This window comes from Tiliqua scincoides, chromosome 4 (genome assembly GCF_035046505.1).
Source record: "Tiliqua scincoides isolate rTilSci1 chromosome 4, rTilSci1.hap2, whole genome shotgun sequence".
NCBI lineage: Eukaryota > Metazoa > Chordata > Lepidosauria > Squamata > Scincidae > Tiliqua > Tiliqua scincoides.
Window position 1 is genome coordinate 170,470,633 of NC_089824.1, and position 24,247 is coordinate 170,494,879.

Genomic DNA, 24,247 nt, shown 5'->3' on the forward strand with positions numbered 1-24,247 from the left:
AGTGTACACAGTACTTACAGTTGTATCTATTAAAGACAAAATACACTTCAAAATGCAGCATAAAAAATTATAAACTTTTGAACTATATACAAACTTTGCCTTACATTTCACAAATATCAATGCCCCCAACCCCACTCCCAACCCAAGAAATCATTTTTACATGCAAAATATTTGAAAAGTTGAGCAACACTTAAGGGTTCTTACTTCACCCCATATTATCAAACCACTTTAAAGGGGCTCAATATTCCAGTGCTTTAGGTCAACAGAACATATGTATCTCTCAAACTCACCAGTCTTATCTTTCAAGTCTATCCCCAATTAAACATTTCATGGTCTGAATTTTTAGTTCCAAGTAAGAGATTGTTTTTGGTACTACTCCTGCTTTAAGTTTTATTTGGGAACAGAATATTTTGCAACATGTTGCAGTTTAAGACTCCCAATATTAACAAATATTTTGAGTACTTTTGACCTACACACATGAAGTCTAAGTCATTGGTATAATAAATCCTATCAGGACATCTTACACCTTTATAGAAAAACCTAACTATAGGCATTCTCTAGAGACCAAAAATTAAATAGGTGCCTGCATCATCTACACATAGATATCACAAAGACCAATTATGTTTTATAATGCGGGGAAGGGTAGTAAGGGCTAGGTCTTTTAAAGTCACGAATGCCTTATGGTTTTACAGTACACAAAGAATTAGGAGAACCTTGATTCCCTTAACATCCCAGTTTGCAGAGAGAACACTGACAGCTGCAAGGGAGAAAAACATGGAGAAACCACTTTAATCTGTGCTATAAAAGTATTCCCCCCCATGCTTCTCACTATTTCAGAACGTATCAAAGTTCTTAATATTTACAGAAATGCTGAAAAACAATCATACGAAACAAAGCATTCATTGTTCCTCCGCTAAGACAGTCACTTAATTCCCATGTTAAATATTATTGTTAAAACTCTGAAGAAAAATGCTTAGGTGAAGTGGAAGTAGCCAGCTGAAGAATGCCACAGTATCAAAGGCACCCAGGATGCTGAAAATGCAGAGTAGTGAACAGAAAGGCTGAGATTTAAAGACAAAACAAAAAAAACAGCAAAGAACCACCATTTAGAAACATGCAATCTACATGCAGGAACGGGTGCAGTTGATACAAAATGAACACCACACGTTTCTGTTGCTTCTTCGCTTAAGTGAGGGAATTAGATTTCTGTGTAACCATACACAGTCCAAACCCTGCTCCACACGTTGTTATCAGAGACTAAAAATTCATGGTTAGCTGGTTTGAGAATTGCACCATTCTAGGCAATAAGACAAGCCCTCTCTATTGGTTTATCAGAACTGATCTTTCTTCTCTTGCCCTTATTTCTCTATTCTTTTCCATTTTAAGTAATGAAGAAAGAGACTTGTGGAGCTGGCCTTCCTTTAGCCAATGCAAGATAAAAAATGATGGAAACTTTATCCTTTTATCCTCTCTAGGAGTAATTATCTTCAAAGAATGGAACCTGTTCTGATGCTACATGATCGCTCTTAAAATTTAGCAGTCAACGTTCAGACTCTTTTCTATGCAGCCTTGCATCTGCTTTTATTGTACATTTCACTTCTCATCTTTCAGTTGATAGACCTACTCCAATCCTGATTCATTCTCAATCCTGGTTTGCAATGCAGGCTTAAACATAACCCCATGGACATACTAGAATTGAACATGATGCCAGCTGGATCTCACGGCATTACTAAGTATTAAGCAATAAACCAAGGAATAATTAATACAAGAGGTAAAAAATGCAGCCACCGATGCTTGCCAAAAAATCTCAGATCTACCTCTAGGGTTGACATTGCAAAATCTTCCTGTCAGCCTGACATTGCAAACAAAAAAAAAACCCCAATATTTATGTGCTCCTGTAACATTATGACTAATTACCAGGTAGTCAAAATGCATTTTGAGCAGTCTTAAGAGGGGGTGGGAGAGCCCTTCATAACATAAAATGAAGACTATAGAATTGTTAAGTGCTGAATTTACAAATATCATATAAAAAGCTTGAAAGGACTATCCATAATAGTTCTCATGTACAAAGCAGTCTGAGTTACAACAGGATATGAATTACAATTTGGTTAGGGCAATAGTGTGTCTCATCCTGATTAATATTCTCAGTACTGCAGCTAATCCTCTGATCTTGGGACAATCACAGCCTACATTTACCAGCCTGTAGGAAAAGCAAGTCATTCAGATTTTACTGACAAAAGCAAGACTTCATCTATTTCATACACTGCTAGGCCATACCAGGCTGTTCTTCCCCCATGTTAATTTCACAAGTCACCATGCAACCCCCGGTATCTCCTGAAACATGCAAGTGTGAAGTACAACTTTTCCAATACTTGAAGAAAACAGATCAACTTTGTTCCATTGAACTGCTGAGGACAGCACTTAAAAGAAAATCTTCAGCATCTTATCAGAGAAGATGCTTCTGCAGCAAAAAATGGTGTTGCCAACAAATATAAAGTTTGAGGCTGTGAGGTGTAGTTGGAACTGAGAAGGCTACATTGAGAAAACAAAGCAGCCCAGCCTGCTCCAAATACTAGCATTCCTGTATAGTACAAGATCAGTGGCTTCCAAATGGCTTCACTAGCCCAATTTCAACACGCCGTTATTGCTAAAGCAGTGGCAGTCCCAAGCTGGCCACTGTTATTGATGAGGATGTTGAAGGCTTGGCAAATCAGACTATCAGCTTCTGGAGGGGTACATCACAAAGTCCATAGATGTTTCCATTTGCAAAATCCACTGCAATTAAAATCCTAAAACAAACAATTTATGAAGACTGTGGTGCTTGTTCTGAAAAAGAGAACAGATTGTGCATATGGCAGATTTTCCCATTCAGAAGTTTGTTTGATAGGAAGGATAGGAAACAGTTGCAGAGACACAAGGTATTTGTCCAGATGCTTTGTTCTTTAGCTGGTTGTTAGGATACTCTAATCATCTGTGTCATTGCTTCTTCATTGGCCTGGCTAGGATCCTGGACAGTGGGGGGAAAAAAAGTTTCTAATTTGTAATCTCTTCTTCGCAGCATTTTAGTACTAACTGTAGCAGCCTGCCTTTTAAAGTAAGTATTGTTCTTAAAATAACAGCAATAGGAACTTCTTTTTACAAATGGAACTGAAGACTATGCTCTCATAGATTGTTTTATTTTTCCCCCTTCTACAATACTCCAACTTCTTTTTCCCTGTTTAGACTCTGCATAAATAAACAAATACTAAAAGTATGCACCATTTTTATATAAATTATAAATCACAGAGCCTAAAGAATCTGTATTTTGCACCCAATATTGTATTTCCCATGCAAGATTGTACAACCTTAATCCTACTGCTTCAGCAAGATGTTGCAGTAACACTGCAACATTATATGGTTAGGGTTCAGTCAAGTTTTGCTTTTAAGTGTGCAAGTGTCCCAAAGCGGTGGACAATTAGTCCATACACAAGTCATACACAGGGGTGAAGCGTCACCACAATTCTTCTTGCTGAACCAGGTTCCTCCATAACTGAATTCACACTATAGTAGGGGTCTCCAAACTTTTTGGCCAGAGGGCCACATGAAATATCTGGTGCAGTGCTGAGGGCCAGAAAAAAATTTAAATATAAAATTTAAATAAATAAATTAGAGATGGGACTTAGATCAATGAATAAATGAATGAGTGGGCTCATTCACTCAGCCTCTCTGGCCCTCAGAACACCCTCCAGAAGCAATCAGAGCACAGCTCTGGTCATGTTCAGTCAAGTGGGCCAGAGGCTTTCAGAAACAAGAGGCTGGCCATGGGCCGGATAGAGGCTTGCTGCTGGCCGCATTTGGCCCCCGGGCCAGGGTTTGGAGACCCCTGCACTACAGCACAAAATCAAACACAGAAGAAAGTGGAAAGATACTAACGAGAGAGATTATCTAGATCTAGTTGGTCGCTAGATTTTAGCTTATCAATTGCAGCAGTAGGAATCAACTTGTTTTTTTCTAGCATCAGTTAGTAAGTATAGGATACATTAAGTTCAACCCTGATGTAGTCCAGGTATGGACTGAGAACTGACAGGAGGAATATGGCCTCCATGGGGTTTCTGCTGCCCTATAATCCTTCCCCAGTATTTTGTTCACATATGGACAATGATGTAATACACAGAGGTGAAACCTCACCACAGTTCTTGCTGAGCCAAGCTGCAACATTCCCATCTCTCTCCTCCACTGACAAAGAGATGGGGAGGGCCATTGCTTAAATTCCCACAAACAGAGGAGAGACTTCCAGCAAACAGCTCTTACTTGCAGCCAAGTTATAAGGAGTATGTCTGGGACAGGGTAAAATGGATGCTTTGCTAAGATGCCAGCAAACAGACACTGCATTTACAATCTTAATTGCATGGGTCATTCTGAGGGAAAGTGCTACATCCAAATGGTTCTGGCTCTCACATAAGAAATTATTTCTGCCTAGATGAGTTAAAATACAAAAGAAAAATAAATGCAGCAAAGAGTTTTTACAGCAAAGTCAAAAACAGAATATTTATTTTGCCTCAGGCAAAACAAAAACCTCAGCTATGTCTGCAGGTGCTCTCTGTTATGAAAGAATATAATTTGAAGTGCTACTTCAAATGTGTCTCACAAATCATCTGGCACTCTATGTAAAGTATTTTGGAGAAATGCAGAATACTGCTATTATTTGCAGTTCAATTGTATGCAGAGCTTGGTGCACCAAAGCCTACTGAAACAAATACGTCTTTAAGGGCATCTAACTCCTAACAAGCTGGCAATCTTAAAGAACAATGTATCAGTTTATTGTGAATTGCAATAATGCCTTCCAGTACAAAACCATCATATATCACAAGACAACTGGTCCTTCAAATCGGTGTGGATTGCATCTTTACATATTTACTTGGAGCTTTTCAGAAATAGGTCAGTAGATCCCTCTCAAAGCCTCAGTGTGATGCAGGAAGGATCACAAGCATTTGGTGAGCCGGCCTGAAAGTTTAGCAAAGTTGTAGAGAAATGATAGCTTATTTGAATTTATCACTGGGAATGAGCTGGAAATAAATGTACCAAATTAAACAAAAAAGGAAAATTTGGCTTACCTGCATATGGGGGCTGTCCTTTTCTTTTGGTGAGAAAAAACGCCCACCTTCACCCCGCTTCCTTGCCATGGCATGGCGATGCCGGGACTCATGTAGGTATTTCTACACAGAAAACCACAACATGTAAAGGTGAACAGCCACTCTGAACCCTAGCACATTAATATATTTCACACACTTTGTAGCCTGCTACAGACAGCAAATGTAAACGAAGTGCCTCACACCAAAGATAATTGCAGAGGAAGGAACAGATGTAGCAAAAAAAATAAATAAAATGAAAATAGCTAAAGCTGGAAAGGAATGGAAAAGTTCCACAGCACCTGTTCTAAAATACAACATGGACAGGAAAGTCATGCCACAACACCCCAATCCAACTTAGTCAGTCCTAAGTGTCACTGAAAGCAATCACACTAATGTGTTCTCATCATATCTAACATTTTCCATTAGGTCTGGTGGTACTTTTTCACTATTTTGACTAGGGCAAACGAGTAAAAACCAAACCCATCCCACTAAGTCTCTCCAAGGGAAACATCCACTTTGCTTATCCCAGCAAAGGTACTATCTCACTCTGTTATCAACTCACTGTTTCAAAAAGAAAATTGTTTCTACAATTCTTGGAAGGAAAAACCTACTAGTATGAGCCAGATGTTTTCTACACTGGCCAGATGAGCAGGATGGGACTTGTAAAGTAGTTGAGAGCCAAGGCTCTCTTCGGTTTCTGGGAAAGGTCTGTTTAGACAGATAGTTTGGAGGCCCCCTCAGACTGCCTCCTGCTGCTGCAGCACCTTCATTCCCTTCTGCTGAAGGGCAAAAAGAGTTTCTACCATAACGGAATCAGATGTGTTGCAAGAATATACTGCATGTATTCATTACAACCTGCCTTTGAGGAATGTTGGATTATAATCCTACCCTCCTCTCTTTAGGAATCTTCCCTTCTGCTTCCAGCTTGGCTCTTGCTTGCCTCCTTTTCAGAATTCGGTGGTATTGTTTAGCATTCACATATAGGGGCTCCTCTTCAAGCATCTCTGCTCCAGGCAAAGGTATTCTCTGAATTGCTGGCACTGATCCAGCCCCGGGCACCATCTGCATTCAGACAACAATACAGTTCTGTTAAATAATTCACTGTCACAGGAGAAACTGCACACGAAAGGACAAAATGTATGAGAACCACAGATTTGACTTATCATGGGTTCCAACCCACGACTAGACGGCCTCATCAAACCTCCTGGACACCTAGGAGGTGTTCTGAGGCACAGGGACGCCTCATTTGACGAAAAACTGGAGGAGCCTTTCAGAAGCCTTCTGAGGTGTGCGGAAGTCGACCATGGCCTCCTCATGCCCCAGAATACCTCCGGATGCAACTGGAATGCACTTTTGGTTGTGTCCAGAGGAGTTCTGAGGGCCCCCTATGGATCTCAATATCTGTGGGTTCAGTATCCGAGGGAGGGTCTGGGAATGGATACCTAGCAGATACCAAGGGCCATTCTGTAAAGATATACGGCTTCTGGGGATCAACCTTTTTATGTGTTTCTTCTGAAAAACATTCTTGCAGTTACATTTGTCTTTAAATGTTGGGGGAAAAAGTGGACAACATATGGTAGAAAAGAACACCCTAACCTGAGCATTCCCTATACAGATTCAATGCAATTTTGAAACCCATTACAGCAAATCAAACTTCCTAAAAACAACTGACAACATTATCTGTAGCAAAATGTATTTTCAGTAGAAGACTGCCAAACAGAGTAAGTAAAAATGTAAATGAAGCTTAGGAGGTGAAAGAAGGACTAGAAAAATAGAGTACGCACCATAACCATTCCTCCTGAATTGACCACATTCCCAGCAACTGGCAGCGTTACAGTTACAGTTCCTTGCCCACTGCTGGTTGTATTGGTGTTGGCTCCAGTCTGAACTATCTGTGCTCCAGCCAAACTGGCTGCTGGGATGGTGATCATGCCTGTAACAGGGACTGTAACTTTAAAAAGCAAAAACAAACACATACACAAAAAATGAAGGGAACATCATTAGTCCCACTTCAGATTTTAGTCATTGTCTTGAAATATACTAGGGATAAAAAGGCAAGTTTTTTGAAAAGTATGTACAGCCTAACCCAAAGCCAGTGTAAACAGGTATTCCCTCAATGGGGCTGAAACAGCATAAAAGTCAAAATTTCTATTCAGCTGGCTTGTACATCAGACAGCATATGAACAACAGATAAGACAGAGAGGGTTATCAGACATAATGCTAAATCTTTAGCATTACACCTGAATATTCAAATATACTCTGAGTATTCAAACTTAATTTCCTTTGGCTGCTAACTGAAATATCAGAATAGGATTATGGAATCTTGCTACAATGTGGCAGCAGCCATTGGTTTAATTTTAAAAGTAGATTAGGTTTATCAATGTCTGTTGGTCATGAGACCTAAATGGAGCCTTTGGGTTTAATAGCAGCAAATATCTCAGAATAAGAGTTATCGAGGGATAATCAGGAGACGGGTGTTGCCTTTGTACCCTGCTTATTCTTTGTTCATGCCCCATGAATCAGCAGGAAATGCATACTTTATTAGAAATTAATTTGGCACAGGTCATTCAATTTAGTGGACAATACCATTTACAGACCATTTAGAACAGTTAGGCCCACTCAAGTGAAAGTCTTCACCTGTGTTTCTTGCCTTGTAACATCGTTGAATAACTGAGGGCTCAAACCCATCCAACTTTCCAGTGCCAATGCAGCTCCAAGGTAACAGAACAAACATTCCCTTACCTTGAGGAGTCTCTGTGGCCACCTCCACAAAACAGGATGCAGCACATGCCCAACTGACATGGCTGCATCAGCACTGGACAGTTGAATAGGTTTGGACCCTGAATTCAGCAAGATATCATGGATTTGGTTTTACACAGAAACAGTCACCCATTGCATTTCTCATATTTCCCAGTATAGGTTCTCATGGATCCTCCTCAGTACTACCACAGGATGATTGTTCTAACTCTTACTGTTGTTGTGAATCATCACTGCAATTTACATAACAGTGGTCACTACTTTTCTTCTTCCACCCTTTGGCCCCACATTGTGCACCTTTTTCCTTGATACAAGACACTTGTTTTTTGCTAACAGACTAACATAGCTAACGGCAGTGTCCTTTACCACTGTACAAATGTCACAACAACATTATAACACAGTAATAAGAACTAATAATTCAAACAAAAGAGGATTTAAAATATTCATTATCCATTTTAGCAGCACTACTTTGGTCCTAAATGGTCAAAAAACCAACAGAAAGAGTATTGCTTTGGAAACAAATATTACTCTAGAAAATGAGGCAGTATTCTGTAGCGCGCAGAATTTATACCTTGTTGAAGAATTGTTCCATCGGCATTAACTGGTTGATAGACAATAGTCTGGCCTTCTGCTGTCTGGGCTACCTGTTGCCCCTGTACTGCAATTTGTGGCTGAGTCTGAGAAGAAGAAAACAGAGATAAAACCAAGCAATACAAAACTATAACTTTGTTTTCCTAACTGTCTGGGAATGGTTTTTAAATTTGCATGTCACACAATGATTAGGCTATATATAAACTCTAGTGCATTTCTCTTAGGCTGCAGTTGTATCCACACTTACCTGGGAGCAAGCCCCATTAATTACACTGGCACTTACATCTGAGTAGACATGCCTAGGATTGGGCTCTCAGTCCCTCAATACCCTAGTACATGTTTTTGTGCCCCATACAAGTCATCCTCCCAAAAACACAAGATTCAGGTTTTCAGATTTTTTGGGCTCCCTTTTGCTCAACAGCACCCACACATCTATATACCTCTAAAGCAGGGGTGTCCAAACTTTTTGGTAGGAGGGCCACATCATCTCTCTGACACTGTGTCGAGGGCCGGGGAAAAAAGAATTAATTTACATTTCAAATTTGAACAAATTTACATATATGAATATATGAGAGATGGAACTTATGTGAATGAACTGAAGGTCTTGCAATAGTTCAAGGCCTATAAAAGGCCTTGCACAAAGCAAGGTCCGCCTTTCTGTCACTGCCGCTGCCGTATGACAGACATGAAAGAGCAAGCAGTGGAGGGACTCCTCATCCCACAGTCCACGTGAGAGGTTGAACAGTCGCCCTCATGGTGAGAGCAGTTGTGTTGGGCTCCAGCAAGTCTCTGGAGGGCCAGAGTCTCATTGGAAACTGGGGGCTCCACATGGGCCAGATTGGGAGTCCTCGAGGGCCGCAAGTGGCCCCCGGGCCGGGGTTTGGGCACACCTGCTCTAAAGCACTAGTGGAGAAAGAAGAGAGTGCACCAGCACACCAGCATGAGTGAGAGAGGAGACCCGCAAGATGGAATCATGTAGTTTCTGGGATCATGATCAAATAGTCCAAATTAACAGATGAAATTAGCTAGATGTCTAGGGTGAATAGGTGCAACAGCACATTGACCAGAAGGATAGGTCAAGCAGTGGCTGTAGCTACTGGATAATTACCCAGGCCTACAATAAAATGCACTTTTTTTTAGTTGCCAATGATGTTTCAATGAATTTAGGATATTCTGGGGTGCTGAATCAAAACATGGCATTGGTTTTGCCCAAATGGTTCTAGTTTGGAGGGTATGGCAGAGCCACCCTTATATTCTGAATCAAGAAGCTTCCTCATAAGGAAGCTGACACCACGGCTTCCTCACAAGGAAGCTACTTGAATTGGCATAAAAGGTGGTTATGCCGTACACCCCAAACTAGAGCCAATCGGGCAAAACCAATGCCATTTTTTTATTCAGCACCCTAAATATACCCCATAATAGGTCTAACTTTTACAACAACAAAATGTGTGTAGGCCTATGTTATTTTGCTGTTCATGGACTTTTAGCTAATCCTGAGCTTGCACAGCTTGCCCACTCTAAGTCTGAAACCGATCAAGTTCAGATCAGACGTATAAAAACGGCAAGCTCTAACAAGTTACAAACTTTTATGTAACAAACCCATGCAACCTATGGGTGAGTACACAGGATACAGTGTAACTGTTACCTCACATGATTTGTTGAAAAACCCGATTTCAGACTCAGACTATATTTTGACAAAAACAAACAAAAGGTATTCAGGACTTTTAAGCGTCCTCCTCATTAAGAAACCTTAAAGATTAGTGTGGCAAGGCTTGGGAACCAACTGCATAACATTAAATGTGTGCCCTAGTTATTGTAACCAGATGAAAACCGAGACTTATCAAATGAAGGAGATGCCCTTTCCCAAGATATATAAAATCAAACAGGTTCTGTAACTATGCTCCCCTCCTCCATACATTACCTGCGTCTGGCCAGCAGTTACTGCAGTCTGTGGCTGCTGAATGATGATTTGCTGTGTCTGGCCTTGCTGACCTTGAACTTGCACTGCTTGCCCACCCTGAATCTGAATTTGACCTGGTTGAACCAATTGAATCTGTGGAAGGATAAATAAGGAAAAAAAAAATCAATCTATTCCAAACCAATACCTTTAAAACTAACTATGGTATTATTGTCAGATTGTCTTAACGTCTGCTGCCAATAAACCTCTACTTTCTCCCCCCACCTTTTAAAACAAACGCAAACAAAATTACTTCTACTCAGTGACAAAATCAGAGACAACACAAAAGCAAAACAACACAAAAACAGGAGATATTTATCTATGCCACAATATCTCAAAGATCAATCCACTGTCTACAACAAAATATTTAGGAAGTGGTAGTCACATTTTTTAAGAGCTTTGTCCAACTAAGCAAACGAAGTGCAAACAATATCATAGTTCTCAGAGAAAGAGGTTAGTAGTCACATGATTTCTTTTCTAGAATACATTCTCCCCTTCATGAATAACTGAAAAGCCAAGGCAAAGTGATTATCTCACCAGGGGAAGGGAGAAAGGGAACCCAGAGAAAACCCACAGATGGGTCAGAGAGAAAGCTGGGGAGAGGAGAGCTTCTATTTCCCACCTCCCAAGAGGAAAACTTAACAAAGAGATGTGGCAGAAATTCATGCTACCAAAAGACATGTTATGCTTATCATAGGCTTTAAGTTATAACTAGGATTATTTAACTTCTAGGTGGGTGGAAAAATGTTAGGGATGCTTAAGCAACTTTCCCTCCCCCTGTATTAAGGGACAGCAATATAGGAAGCTGCCTTACACAGAGTCAGACCCATGGTCCACCTATAGCTCAGTATTGACTGACAGCAGTTCTCCAAGGTTTCAGACAGGAAGTTTTTCTCTGTCCTACCAGAAGCTGCCAAGGATTGGACTTGCAATTTCTGTAGCAAAAGTAGATGCTCTTCCACTGAACTGCACCCCTTCCTGCATGCTGAATCAGTTTTCACATGGTAAAACCATAAGCAAGTTCCATGCATCATTTCTCTGGCAAAAAAATGTTGACACACATTTCTTCTGAATGTACCCCTTTAGATGGCAATAGCAGACTTTACGGAATCCATCAATTCAGGATAATGCAAAAACTGGCTGAAAAGTATATTGTAGGGACTTTATAATATCAAATATTATTGTGTGGAACATAACTAAGATCAGGTTTGATGCACCCTATTATGATACACCTAAGATCCAAAGGCCTCTCCTATAGCCCATTTCCTATTTGTCTGATATTCCAAATCTACTCTTGCAACTACTACTACTACTACTACTACTACTACTTCCAAATCTACTCTTGCACCAAACTTATTTTGCAACTACTTCTTTACACAATTGTCTTAGAGTTTACTGTCAATAGCACAGTAAAAGATGGCTCTCAAAAGGGATTAAATATGCTCTTCAAGAATTCCCAATCTTTATTAGCTAAACAGAACGTCAGTGAAATATATTTCTGATCACCAGGAGATCGGAACATAGGTGATGGATGTATCTATTATGTCCTGGTTATGAGTTTCCCCAAGCATCCAGTTAGTCACTGCTGGTTTAGCCATCATAACCTTGGTTCATGGAGTTTGGGCATACTGACCTGCTGTAATCCTTGTGATCCTGAAACTGGGACTTGCATAATTGTCTGACCTTGACTTCCAGGCACAGCCTGTACCATGATTGGCTGACCAGTTGATGTGATCAGCTGACCTCCACTCACTTGTACCATCAGTGGTTGACCCTGGACCTAATGTACAGGAAGGAAAAGAATCACAATGAAATAAGAGTCTAATAAGCAACCTACATCAGACATCAAGAACTACATATTCAGACACTGGGCAGAAGGGTCAAAATATAGGAGTGATGAAATTATTTCAAGCATCACCTCTCAAAGACCTCTAGCATGGAGGTTTTGAGAACAAAACAGCTAATATTATAATGCCGCTGTACAAATCAATGGTAAGGCCACACCTGGAGTATTGTGTCCAGTTCTGGTCACCACATCTCAAAAAGGACATAGTGGAAATGCAAAAAGTGCAAAAGAGAGTGACTAAAATGATTACTGGGCTGGGACACCTTCCTTATGAGGAAAGGCTACAGTGTTTGGACCCCTTCAGTCTAGAAAAGAGGTGCATGAAGGGGGACATGATTGAGACATACAAAATTATGCAGGGGATGGACAGAGTGGATAGAGAGATGCTCTTTACACTCTCACATAATACCAGAACCAGGGGATATCCACTAAAATTGAGTGTTGAGAGAGTTAGGACAGACAAAAGAAAATTTCTTTACTCGATGTGTAGTTGGTCTGTGGAACTCCTTGCTACAGCATGTGGTGATGGCATTTGGCCTAGATGCCTTTAAAAGGAGATTGGACAAGTTACTGGAGGAAAAATCCATTATGGGTTACAAGCCATAATGGATATGTGCAACCTCCTGATTTTAGAAATGGGCTACGTCAGAGTGCCAGATGCAAGGGAGGGCAACAGGATGCAGGTCTCTTGTTGTCTTGTGTGCTCCCTGTGGCATTTGGTGGACCACTGTGAGATACAGGAAGTTGGACTAGATGGGATCCAGCAGGGCTGTTCTTATGTTCTAACTGATGATTTTTTTAAAAACTTGCTTAAGAATTCCTAATTGCACCTTTGGTGCAATTATAAATAGGTGGAGCCTATTTATCCAGGTTGTGCTAAATTCCATAGAGTTACGCAAATACGCTGCAGTCTGACACTTGGGGTTGGAAGACAACTAAGGCAGCTGTTATCAATCCCCTCCCCTCCCCTCCCCCTCCTTCTCCAGGTGGGATGCTGAGCATTTAAGAGTCCAGTCCTATGTGTTTCTACTCAGAAGTAAGCCCCATTATAGTCAATGGGGTTTACTCCCAGGAAAGTGTAGAGAGGATTGTAGCCTAAATCTCATGCTTTGCTTGCTGGGAAGGCTTGCAGCTGGAACAGGAGAGCCTGCACCATCTCAGTGGGGGGTAGGGGGGAATTTGGCAAACACTCCCTGGTTTTTTTTAAGCAATCCCCTCTCCTCCCCCTCCTGCCTCCCCTCCTCAGCTCTCCCAGCTGTCCCGCTTCTTTCACAGGTGGGATGCTGAGCTTTTAAGAGTCCAGTCCCATGCATTTCTACTCAGAAATAAGTCCCATTCCAGTCAATGGGACTTACTCCCAGGAAAGCATGGAGAGGATTGTAGCCTAAATCTCATGCTTTGCTTGCTGGGAAGGCTTGCTTGTGTTGGTGACTGCCTGCACCATGGGGGGGGGGGGGAATTCAGCAAACACTCCCTGGGTTTTTTAATGCAATCCCTGCTGTTGCTACTGCCAGTGTGAGTGTGAGAGAGAGCGCTCTACCTTGCTGAACATGTTCTGGCTACAGAGGTTTTCTGCCCCCCCTCTTCAGCTTCGGCTGCCTCAGGGGCTCCAGGAGTCTTACTGTTCCTTCCAAAGGGGAGCCTCTTCCATGGCTCCAGGGCTATTTCCCTGCCTGGGCGAGGCGGAGCCCTTTTGCAATGATTCAGGCTGCTTGGAAAGGGAGTGAGATGCCAGCACAGGGCAAAGGTGTGTGTGACTTTCAGTACCCCCACCCTATTCACCCTATTGAGACAAATCTTAAATGGCAAATGACATTGACAAAAATCCATGGATAAATAGGCTGCACCTGTACTACAATCTATTTAAAAAATAGTAAGTCTAATAAAGACCACCCCTCGCAGATACACTGATAAAACATTAAGTTAAAGGCATATATAATCAGAGACTTGAAATCTTGCCTAGAACTTAAAGGTCACATCACATTTTTACTAATCCCTTAATCTAAAACAAAATCCATGGTATCCTGAAGACTAACACTGCAATCCTAACTTGCAATGGGACAGGGAGGCCAGCAGGCCTGCCCCATATGTAGCGCAAGTTTGGGGCCAGCTGAAGTTCAGCCTGGGGAAAGGGAAACTGCTTTCCCTTACCGCAGGGAGAGCCACTATAGCCCCAATGTGGCTATTTGGATCTGCGCCATCTAAAGAAGAAGCATGGATCCAAGCAGCCCAGTGCTGGCCCTGGCTGCCAAGGAACATATCTAGCATAACTGCTAGATCCTGGCCGCACCCCGACTCTCCAGTTGCCCACCCCAGAACACCTCCTCCACACCCCCTCAGACCTCTGTGCCGGCCAAGCTCAGCCAATGCGAGCCTACCACGCTCTGGCGCGGCAGAGGCTAGATGCAGCCTCCACGGGCCAGTGCACATCTTGCGGCAGCTCAGCTGACTCTACAATAGGTACAAATGTGATTTACAGCAAGTTTGCGACCTTCTCGGGCTGGTGCATTTGACCCAGTGCAACGTTAGGATTGTGCTCTAAGAGTATATTATGGCATATGCTTTCACAGGACAGAGCCTACTCTGCTATTTTTGGCACAGCTCTACATTCTTTGTGACATGTAATTTTACCCTCGTCATGTTGGGAACGAAGAGAAGAGCTTGACAGTAAAAAGCAGAAAAGAGTGCTTGAAACATCTCCCCTTACCTCTGCTGTTTGGGGAATATTTAAACCAGAAGAGGGAAGACACATGCTACATGTCTAAGGCCTGGCCAATGTATCTACGCATCTTATGATGTATACAAACCCAGCGAATCCAGGCAAGTCGTGGAGTAATCAACGTTCCTGGAATAAGTTGTGACACACCTAGCACTCTCATTTGTCTTTCAGATCATCTGCCACAATTTTTTCCTAGTGTATTTGATAACTGTGTTTTAAAAAAATAAAATGCCCATACACAATGTTTAGGGTCATGCACATGATTGCCCAACCCATGCTATGAGGACTTAAGGAATATGTAATGTGGGAGTTAAGCTACTGGGCTACATGATGACACAATAAATATTTCCATTGATATAACAATTTATCAATGAATGAGAGAGAGAGAGAGAGAGAGAGAGAGAGAGAGAGAACACGCTACATTACTCAAAGAAATCAGCAAAAAACTGGTTGTTCTTTTTCTAGGGTCAAATTCCATGTTATGTTAATTTGTCATTAACAGATGGCTGTAACACCAGAAATGGAGAAGACCTGTTCCTTTTCCCAATAAGTAGCAGTTGTGGAGATATAATCTGGTTTGGGACCATGGTACGCAGGAAATGGGGCATACATGATAACACATCCCATCTGCACTGTTTTTCTGCTGAACGTCCGCCCTCGTGATAGCTATTTGCCTCCCAAGTGGCCTTGTGCAGCAAATGGTATAGTGAAGTTTGATCCTTAAGAGTCTAAAAAAAGACTATTATATTGTTAGTGCTTTCCCAAGTTCTTAGAAAAATAGGTAAGAGTTTCAGAGGAACAATTTTATATATTGATTTTATGTAAGTTGCCGTGGATACCCACAGCAGTGGGAAAAAGGCAGGACAAAAATGTACTAAACACACATACAATGTGGGGTATACTAACTCAATATAAGCAAGTACTTTGTATCAGTTCACTATTCAAAGCAATAAATTACTAAATATTACTGTATACACTCAGCTGATCTCGTAAACAAGTTGATGGTAAGTTTTGAGCCAAAAATCATGGAATTTACTATGAACCATGAATAAGCTGGGTATAAAACTTAGGGATTTATGAAACTCATTGAATTAGATAATTTTGCCTGATTTTACCCAGCTGTCTCCATGACCAAAAAAGAAACCCCGTTCCCTGCCCTCCTGGTTTTCACAATGGAGAGAGGTGAAAAGCGGTGTGCCCCAAGGATCTGTCCTGGGACCGGTGCTTTTCAACCTCTTCATAAATGACCTGGAGACAGGGTTGAGCAGTGAAGTGGCTAAGTTTGCAGACGACACCAAACTTTTCCGAGTGAAGACCAGAAGTGATTGTGAGGAGCTCCAGAAGGATCTCTCCAGACTGGCAGAATGAGCAGCAAAATGGCAGATGCGCTTCAGTGTCAGTAAGTGTAAAGTCATGCACATTGGGGCAAAAAATCAAAACTTTAGATATAGGCTGATGGGTTCTGAGCTGTCTGTGACAGATCAGGAGAGAGATCTTGGGGTGGTGGTGGACAGGTCGATGAAAGTGTCGACCCAATGTGCGATGGCAGAGAAGAAGGCCAATTCTATGCTTGGGATCATTAGGAAGGGTATTGAGAACAAAACGGCTAGTATTATAATGCCGTTGTACAAATCGATGGTAAGGCCACACCTGGAGTATTGTGTCCAGTTCTGGTCGCCGCATCTCAAAAAAGACATAGTGGAAATGGAAAAGATGCAAAAGAGAGCGACTAAGATGATTACGGGGCTGGGGCACCTTCCTTATGAGGAAAGACTACGGCGGTTGGGCCTCTTCAGCCTAGAAAAGAGACGCCTGAGGGGGGACATGATTGAGACACACAAAATTATGCAGGGGATGGACAGAGTGGATAGGGAGATGCTCTTTGCACTCTCACATAATACCAGAACCAGGGGACATCCACTAAAATTGAGTGTTGGGCAGGTTAGGACAGACAAAAGAAAATATTTCTTTACTCAGCGTGTGGTCGGTCTGTGGAACTCTTGCCACAGGATGTGGTGATGGCGGCTAGCCTAGACGCCTTTAAAAGGGGATTGGACAAGTTTCTGGAGGAAAAATCCATTATGGGGTACAAGCCATGATGTGTATGCGCAACCTCCTGATTTTAGAAATGGGCTATGTCAGAATGCCAGATGCAAGGGAGGGCACCAGGATGAGGTCTCTTGTTATCTGGTGTGCTCCCTGGGGCATTTGGTGGGCCGTTGTGAGATACAGGAAGCTGGACTAGATGGGCCTATGGCCTGATCCAGTGGGGCTGTCCTTATGTTCCATCCATCACCTGCCCCCATAGCTCATCCAAGGGAGGTTCACTATACTGCACCTTCTCAACTGGCCCTGCGGCACAGTAGTAACATGCTTGCACTGGGCCTGCCCAGTACCCAACGTTGTCTGAAGCATTGGCGATGGCGCTCAATAGGTACTGCCCCAGCATGCTTTGTTCCATGTTGGCCAATTTTGCTTGACTGGCCGTGGTTAGGCTTGGGCTCAGCCATTTTGGTCAGATCTGCTCCTGAGCCATGAATGGGGGCCCTTAAATGTCCTTCAGGAAGGTCACACAGATAAGCTGATACAGGTTTCTTTAAGGTAAATTTCAAATGACTAGACCAGTGGCTCACACATGTAGCATCGGGACCCACTTTTAAAAATGCGACTCTGTCTGGACCCACCAGAAGTGGTCATGACCAGAAATGACATCATCAAGCAGGAACATTTTTAACTATCCTAGACTGCAATCCTACTGACACTTACCCAGGAGTAAGTCCCATTCACTATCATTGTTAAAAGAAAATACATAGTATCTTGTTAAAAGTACAGGTCTGAAACATTTCCCCAAATGCAGTCACATATCATGGTAGCATCAAATCTAATATATTAAAAATAAAATATTGAAATAAATGGGGACCCACCTGAAATTGACTTGCGGCCCACCTTGTAGGTCCCAACCCACAGTTTGAGAAACACTGGTCTAGACCTTTACATGAGTATATATAGTAATTCATGTAACTGAGCAAGGACAAAACATCAAACACAAACAAAACCAAGCCAAACCAAAAAAAGAAAGGCATTGCAAAGCCCATTGCAAAGATATGACGGTTAACAAGTGCACTTCATCCAAAAGGGTAGCAGTGTTAGTCTGTTGCAGCAACAAAGTCCTGTGACACCTTTAATACCAATACATTTATTACAGCATAAGCTTTCAGGATTTCAAGCTTACAACACACTTCAGCAGATTCACTTCTTATTTTTGATGAAGTGGACTTCATAAGGGCTTTTGCTACAACAAATCTATTAGTCTTTAAGGTGCTGTAAAAGGTTTTGTTGTTTTGAATGTACACTCATACATTCATTTGTACACAAAGCACACACATACATTTCATAACATAGTAAAAGAAAAGTGCCTATGTCAGTTCTGGCATCTCTTACCGAACAAGATGATGATCACAACGGCAAATATTTCACAAAGGCATAAATCAGGGTTTGAAATATCCCTTCCCAATTAATTTCAGATTAGTGGTGGGTTGTTTTTCCTCCCCAACATATTTTTTTTCCTGACTATCGCAATAAAAGGAATTCCTAAATTGCTTTGGCAAGATTTAAAAAAGTCAAGAACTTTTTAAAAATACTTTTAGGACAGGGAAACCCACCACCTTTTAGACATGGATTACCTATCTTTGTTTAGGATTTCCCTCATAAAAGATTGTCTTCAAGACTATAAGTTTCATATCTCTAGGATCTATTCAAAACCAAGAATCATCTTTGTATTTTCAACAGCAGAAATTGCACAGAACTGGGTTTACTGCATGCAGTTTTTGACTGGCAGACCAGTTTCCACTTTTTGTTAATTTTTGTAGTATAAGACTACAGTTAGCATAAGCAACATTTACTTTTAAAGCATTAAAACTGCCACTATTTTTCTGTTCCTATTTCAAGCCCCAATGCAAACAGACATGAAGTGATGGGTGGTTCATGCGGTGTTCACATAAATACAACTGATAGATCACTACTACCTGGAGAGTCTGTACTTGCTGGCCTGAGGCAGATGCCACCTGAGCCTCAGTCTGCAACTGGACAGCAGTGACACCACCCTGCTGCAAAGAACAGGAACAGCTTGAAACTTTGCAGGAGGAAAGAGCTCAATACAAGAAACATCCTTACTGCTTGGAGAAGGACAATAGGCCCTATGAGGGGAATTATCTGGCCCACTCCTGATATGATCCTCCAGTGTTTGTTTCAGGCCATATTCATTAACTAAGCAGAGAGCAATATATACTGCTGCTGCCCTCATGCTAAATTTAGAAACTCTGAATAATGATTTTTTTAGGTTTTGCTAAAAGTTGACAAAACAAACAGCTGATCAGACACTGGTGTACCTGGGGGAGGGGGTTCAGCAGGTGCAAGTGCCCCCACACGGCATGGCTGAGGGGTGCCACTGCCCCCCCAGCCATGCTGCCCACTTCTATGCTGCTCTGAGGGAAATGCTACTAGTCAGGTCTGGAGGTCTTCTGAGGCCTTAGAAAACATCTAGATACAACCAATTGGGGTGGGGAAGCACTTCTAGGCTCACCCTAGGGTGGTAATTCTAGGCTCGCCCCAGGGCAGCAGAGGGGCCAGGACTGCCACTGATCAGAGGACTCTGAATTCTAAAAAACAAATCTGAGTATTATCTCATTGTATTGTGCCTAAATCAGTCCAGTCTTAGCAGCGTGACATTAAAGCTTTTCTCAGGACAACACCACACAGATATAAGGTTCTTTTGGGAAGAAAGGCAGGATAGAAATACAGTAAATAAAAAGCAGTTTAGGGTAGGATGACAAAATAAGTAACATCTAGTACCTCATCACCACCTTTATGAATCTGTTTTGTCAATCCATATATTGCTGCATTTCGTTTTAAGCTCTGAGCACAATGTAAGGATATCTGTATACTACTAAGAGCAGCACCACCACACTTTATGCTACCTGGAGCATGAGTAACATCATATTTCATCTGAATCAATGCCCACAAAATATCAACTCCAAAGAGTGAACAATCAAGAAAATCCAACATCTGATAAAATGATTCTACTTCACCTGTATGATGTCATTTCACCTGTATAAGTGACCTAAATGTTCACTGCAGTATCAAGGCATTTGACTATTTTTCCCAAAATGACATTTATAAGTGTGTAATGCTTATCAACTTGGACACTGCTCTGCAAAACTATAAGCAGTTTGGAAGAACAGGAATGAATACAAATTTAAAAGGCAATGGGATTGGACCCAAACTCATGCTTGCACAGTGGCTCCCCTCTCCCTTCTCCCCCACTGCAGATCACAGAGGGCTGCAGGGGTGGGGAAAAACCTCAGAAACTGGACACAGGTATCCTCCACAAGAGGAGAATCTCTTATAGAAAGTGCTTGTGTGCCAAAATCTATCTCCACTGCTCTGCAGGTTCTGCACTTCATCATACACCATTTCACATATCCAACTGTCAGGAACCACTTTGGGGAGTGGTGGTCAGGAAAGATCTCTCACACAAGTATAAGTCTGGATTCAATCCAAAATATTTTGCAATTAGTGGTTCATGACTTTAGATTATTAAACATAAACAGGTTTTGAAAATATACAGGCAAATACAAGCTCTGGCTCAAAATATCAGGAAAGTAGCATTTATCCTTGTTTGCCTCTAAAACAGAATAAGCGCAGCTTTAAATTTTCCGTCTCAAGTAGTTTCCCACACCTGTTGCTGAATCTGCCCAGCCTGCACTACTATCTGTTCCGTTGAGCTATTGCTGTTTGCTGTGTACTGCTCCATAGTTTTTCCAGTGCCAATCCTCTATACGATGCACCTCAATTGAAAACCTAAAAAGAAGAGAGAAAATATTTGCAACACTGACCAAGATTTAAATTAATGTACGAAATTAAAAATAAATAAATCAGCACTTCTAGCCGCGTACTTAACGGCTGGTACACAAAAGGGGTACCTTCCTTTCCAAATATCTCACTGTTAAGAAACATCTAATAAACTTTAAACATAATAAATTGTGGAACTTTTTAAAGACATCCAATATTTGTATTACCTGTACTGAAGATGAATATTCTGGATATGCAAACTTTTTGCCTTTCTTAAATGCAAAAGTGAATCATTTTGTTTTGTTTTCAGCTACTGGCTTAAATCTGTTTAAGAATTTGTTTTTTAAAAGGGGGTCTGAGGGATACAAGTCATCTGAAGATTGCCTGAATTTTATTTATTCTGCACACTACAAAATATTGCTTCTATGGCCTTGTCAAGGTGCCAAACGTGTCAAGAAACAAAGATGTTACATTTATTTGCTTCATTCAGTGCCTACAAAATGTACAAATGTACAAAATTTGGCCTATGCCAGCCCATTCCTGCTTGGAAAGCCTAAAATTAGCAGTTATTCTATGTCAGGCATACCACCTACTAAGCTCTGTCTTTCTTTCTATCATTCCCAAATATTAATTCTTATTTGCTTAGAATAAAAAGCTCTTTTTCCAGCTCTTCAGTTCTACTATCTATAACAATCCCACTCTTTAGCTCTACTTTTAATGTACAAGCCTGCCCTCCTGGACCCAGAGCTGTACTGTACCAAACACCTCTACAGGCAACAGACACAAGGACAACCTGGAGGGGAGGCAAAGTACTTGTAAACAAGCTGTGGACAAGCAACAACAGTCCCAGAAGGATATGATGGAGTTACCTGGGTTGCACTGTCATCTTCATGAAGTATTTACATACAGTACTTTATTACTAATCTTGTAGAAGGGCATTTAGGCAAAGAATTGGAGTGGGACTCCATCAGGTGATAAATGAACTACTTTGATAAATCATACATCTTTCAGCAAACTTTGCAAGTAAGTTGATTATAGATGTTCTGGCTCTGCCCTACCTCTGGATTCAGACTAAGGTCAAGAAAGGGATTCAAATGCTGGGCAAGTATAAATCTTCATATCACTGCCCAGGCTTGTTCTTTTCTCTTATTTTCAGTAGAAGAACACTACAAACCCATCAACTAATGAAGATGGCTGTTAACCACCCCCTACCAATATAATTCACGAGCTTACTCTTTAAAATTGTATTTCTTAAAGAGAATGCAAGATCAATAAAACATGCCTACAGATAGCACTGCATGACTAATACGTTCTGTAGACCAAGAACCAAGAAAATAGAAACTTCAGATCAAACTGGAAAAATTCATTATTTATAAACACATGAGTAATCTTTCCCCCAGCATAAAGTTTTTTAAAATGTTCTTTCAAAATTCAGCTAAAGTCTAAAGGTTATTTATACAACAAATTATACAAATGGCCATTTTGAGATGCATTTAATTCAAAACTACTATTGCGCTTAATGAAATGCACTCCCTTTCTTTGAAGTTCACAAAGCATGCAGACCTCAGGATATAAAAGTCTGCTACTACAATTTACATTGTTCTATATGATGCAGGTATAAAGAGTTGTATTGTTACCAACTCAACTTTTAGTTTTGATCCTTCAAAGAGAAAAAACATAAAAAGGACCAAAAAAATTTGCACAACAGAACTTTTTTTTTTTTAAGTCATTATTCCAAAGACTTTTACTACTTACAATACGGGCATGAATTATTTGGTTATATTAGAACATTACAATCAAGTAGTGATGGGTAAACATTGCTTTTGCAATACAAAGGACATAAGAAGAGCCACTTGCTGTTACAGAATCCACACACAAAGTGAATTTTCCTATTACAGTTCCTATTTCCTATTAATTCCTCAGAAGACAGTGTATCCAATGGGGCTCACTCCCAGGTAAGCACCCAGAAGACTGCAGGCCTTGACATAAGAAAAGAAAAACATGACCTACAAAGATGCCACTTTCACAGTTTGTACACATACAAGGTATGCTCATTTTGTAGTGTGAAGTGGCCCAGGAAAGACTGGCCTTCCACCAGACCCACTAGGCAGGACACAAGCACATTTCAGGAAGGTCCCCAATCATTTCAATATTTCATTTTTAATATATGAGACTTGATGCTACCATAATATGTGACTGCATTTGGGGAAATGTTACAGATCTGTACCTTTAACAGGCTACTGTATATATGCTTTTAACAATAGTCAATGATACTTACTCCTGGATAAGTGTGGGTAGGATTGCAGTTTAAGATTGTTAAAAATTTCCCTGTCACAACATCACTTCCCATGGGTCCTGACAGATTCTCATTCTAAAAAGCGGGTCCTGGTGCTAAAAGTTTGAGAACCACTACCTTACACTGAGCATCATTCTATCATCCAGCAGCAGGAGCAACATTCATCTCAGATGGATTCCTAATCATTGTGGTTATACAGAAAGAAGCCAAAACCTAACATGGCACATGGGGGGGGGAAAGCCTGCCTTTGTACCCAGAGAGTGACTGGGAAGGGACTAGAGCCCAATCCCATGCCTGTCTACTCAGAAGTAAGGCCCATTATAGTCAGTGGAGCTCACTCTCAGGAAAGCATGGACAGGATTGCAGCCTTACTCCGTCTGTTTCCCATTTCCCTACTTGCATGGAATTGTTTGAAAGAGAGAATTATTATTATTATTATTAAGTGGGTTGTCTGGATGGGAAACAGGCAGAGCTCCAGAGGGCGCCCAGCCCTGTGGTGTCCAGTTACTGCTAGGCTGCCCTGACAGGCGCCCAGGGAAGCCGGGCTTGGCCGGGCAGTGGCAGCTGCAGGCAGGCAGGGCGAGGAGCAGCCCCACTGTGGGCACCAGCCTGGAGGACAAGGGCCCTGCCAGCACAGCCCCCATGGGGCTCCCTGCTGTGGGGAGCGGCCCTGGGTCTCCCCCCCAAGGGGTGCCTCTGGCGCTCCCCAGAAACGGTGCTGGGCGAGGACCGGCCCTGACCCTTCTCGCGCCCCCCATGACGGCAGGTCGCCGACCCCCCGCCCCCGGCCTCAGCCACCCCTCCTGCTCCCTGCGAGGCCCAACGGGCCCCAGCCGCTCGCTCGCCCAGCGCTCGCCCAGCCCTAGCCCCGCGCGCGGCCTTCTGACTGGCCACTCGGCCCCGCCAATCCCGGCTCTTGGGCCGGCGCTCGGGGGCTCCATATTGGCTGCTCGCACTCACCGTGCCTCGCTCCCCCGGTTCGGGTCCCGCTCTGATTGGCTCCGCCACCGGTCCCCGAAACCCAATCAGCGCCTCCACTCAGCCACCGCGCAAAATGGCGCCCAGCCCCCGACGCCCAACAAAGAGAAGGCAAGCGCGCCACTGCGCACGCGCGACGGCA

At 42.1% G+C, this 24,247-nt stretch overlaps 1 protein-coding gene across 5 annotated transcripts; it reads right to left on the reverse strand.

The window, feature by feature from the left end:
- Nucleotides 1–24,172, reverse strand: NFYA (nuclear transcription factor Y subunit alpha). 5 transcript variants are annotated; one of them, XM_066623798.1, is made up of 11 exons: nucleotides 24,088–24,172; nucleotides 20,719–20,840; nucleotides 19,004–19,087; nucleotides 12,050–12,196; nucleotides 10,381–10,512; nucleotides 8,440–8,545; nucleotides 6,896–7,062; nucleotides 6,000–6,173; nucleotides 5,094–5,195; nucleotides 4,898–4,983; nucleotides 1–3,007 (listed from the first exon to the last, which is right to left on the reverse strand). In XM_066623798.1, the coding sequence occupies exons 2-10, from the start codon at nucleotides 20,791–20,793 to the stop codon at nucleotides 4,933–4,935; spliced, it is 1,038 nt and encodes a 345-aa protein (XP_066479895.1). In that variant the 5' UTR covers nucleotides 20,794–20,840; nucleotides 24,088–24,172; the 3' UTR covers nucleotides 1–3,007; nucleotides 4,898–4,932. The 5 variants fall into 5 exon arrangements, with proteins under 5 accessions (XP_066479895.1, XP_066479894.1, XP_066479892.1 ...); XM_066623797.1 differs by lacking the exon at nucleotides 4,898–4,983 and having other exon boundaries at nucleotides 19,007–19,087; XM_066623795.1 differs by lacking the exon at nucleotides 4,898–4,983.
- Between the last annotated feature and the right edge of the window lie 75 nt (nucleotides 24,173–24,247).

Coding starts and splice junctions, on each gene's coding strand:
- NFYA (XM_066623795.1), bottom strand. CDS start 20,793: ATGGAGCAGTACACAGCAAACAGCAATAGCTCAACGGAACAGATAGTA. Junction 10,513..12,049: donor GATCACAAGGATTACAGCAG/GTCAGTATGCCC, acceptor ATCCTTCCACAG/ATTCAATTGGTTCAACCAGG. Junction 8,546..10,380: donor TAACTGCTGGCCAGACGCAG/GTAATGTATGGA, acceptor TCTTCTTCTCAG/ACTCAGCCACAAATTGCAGT.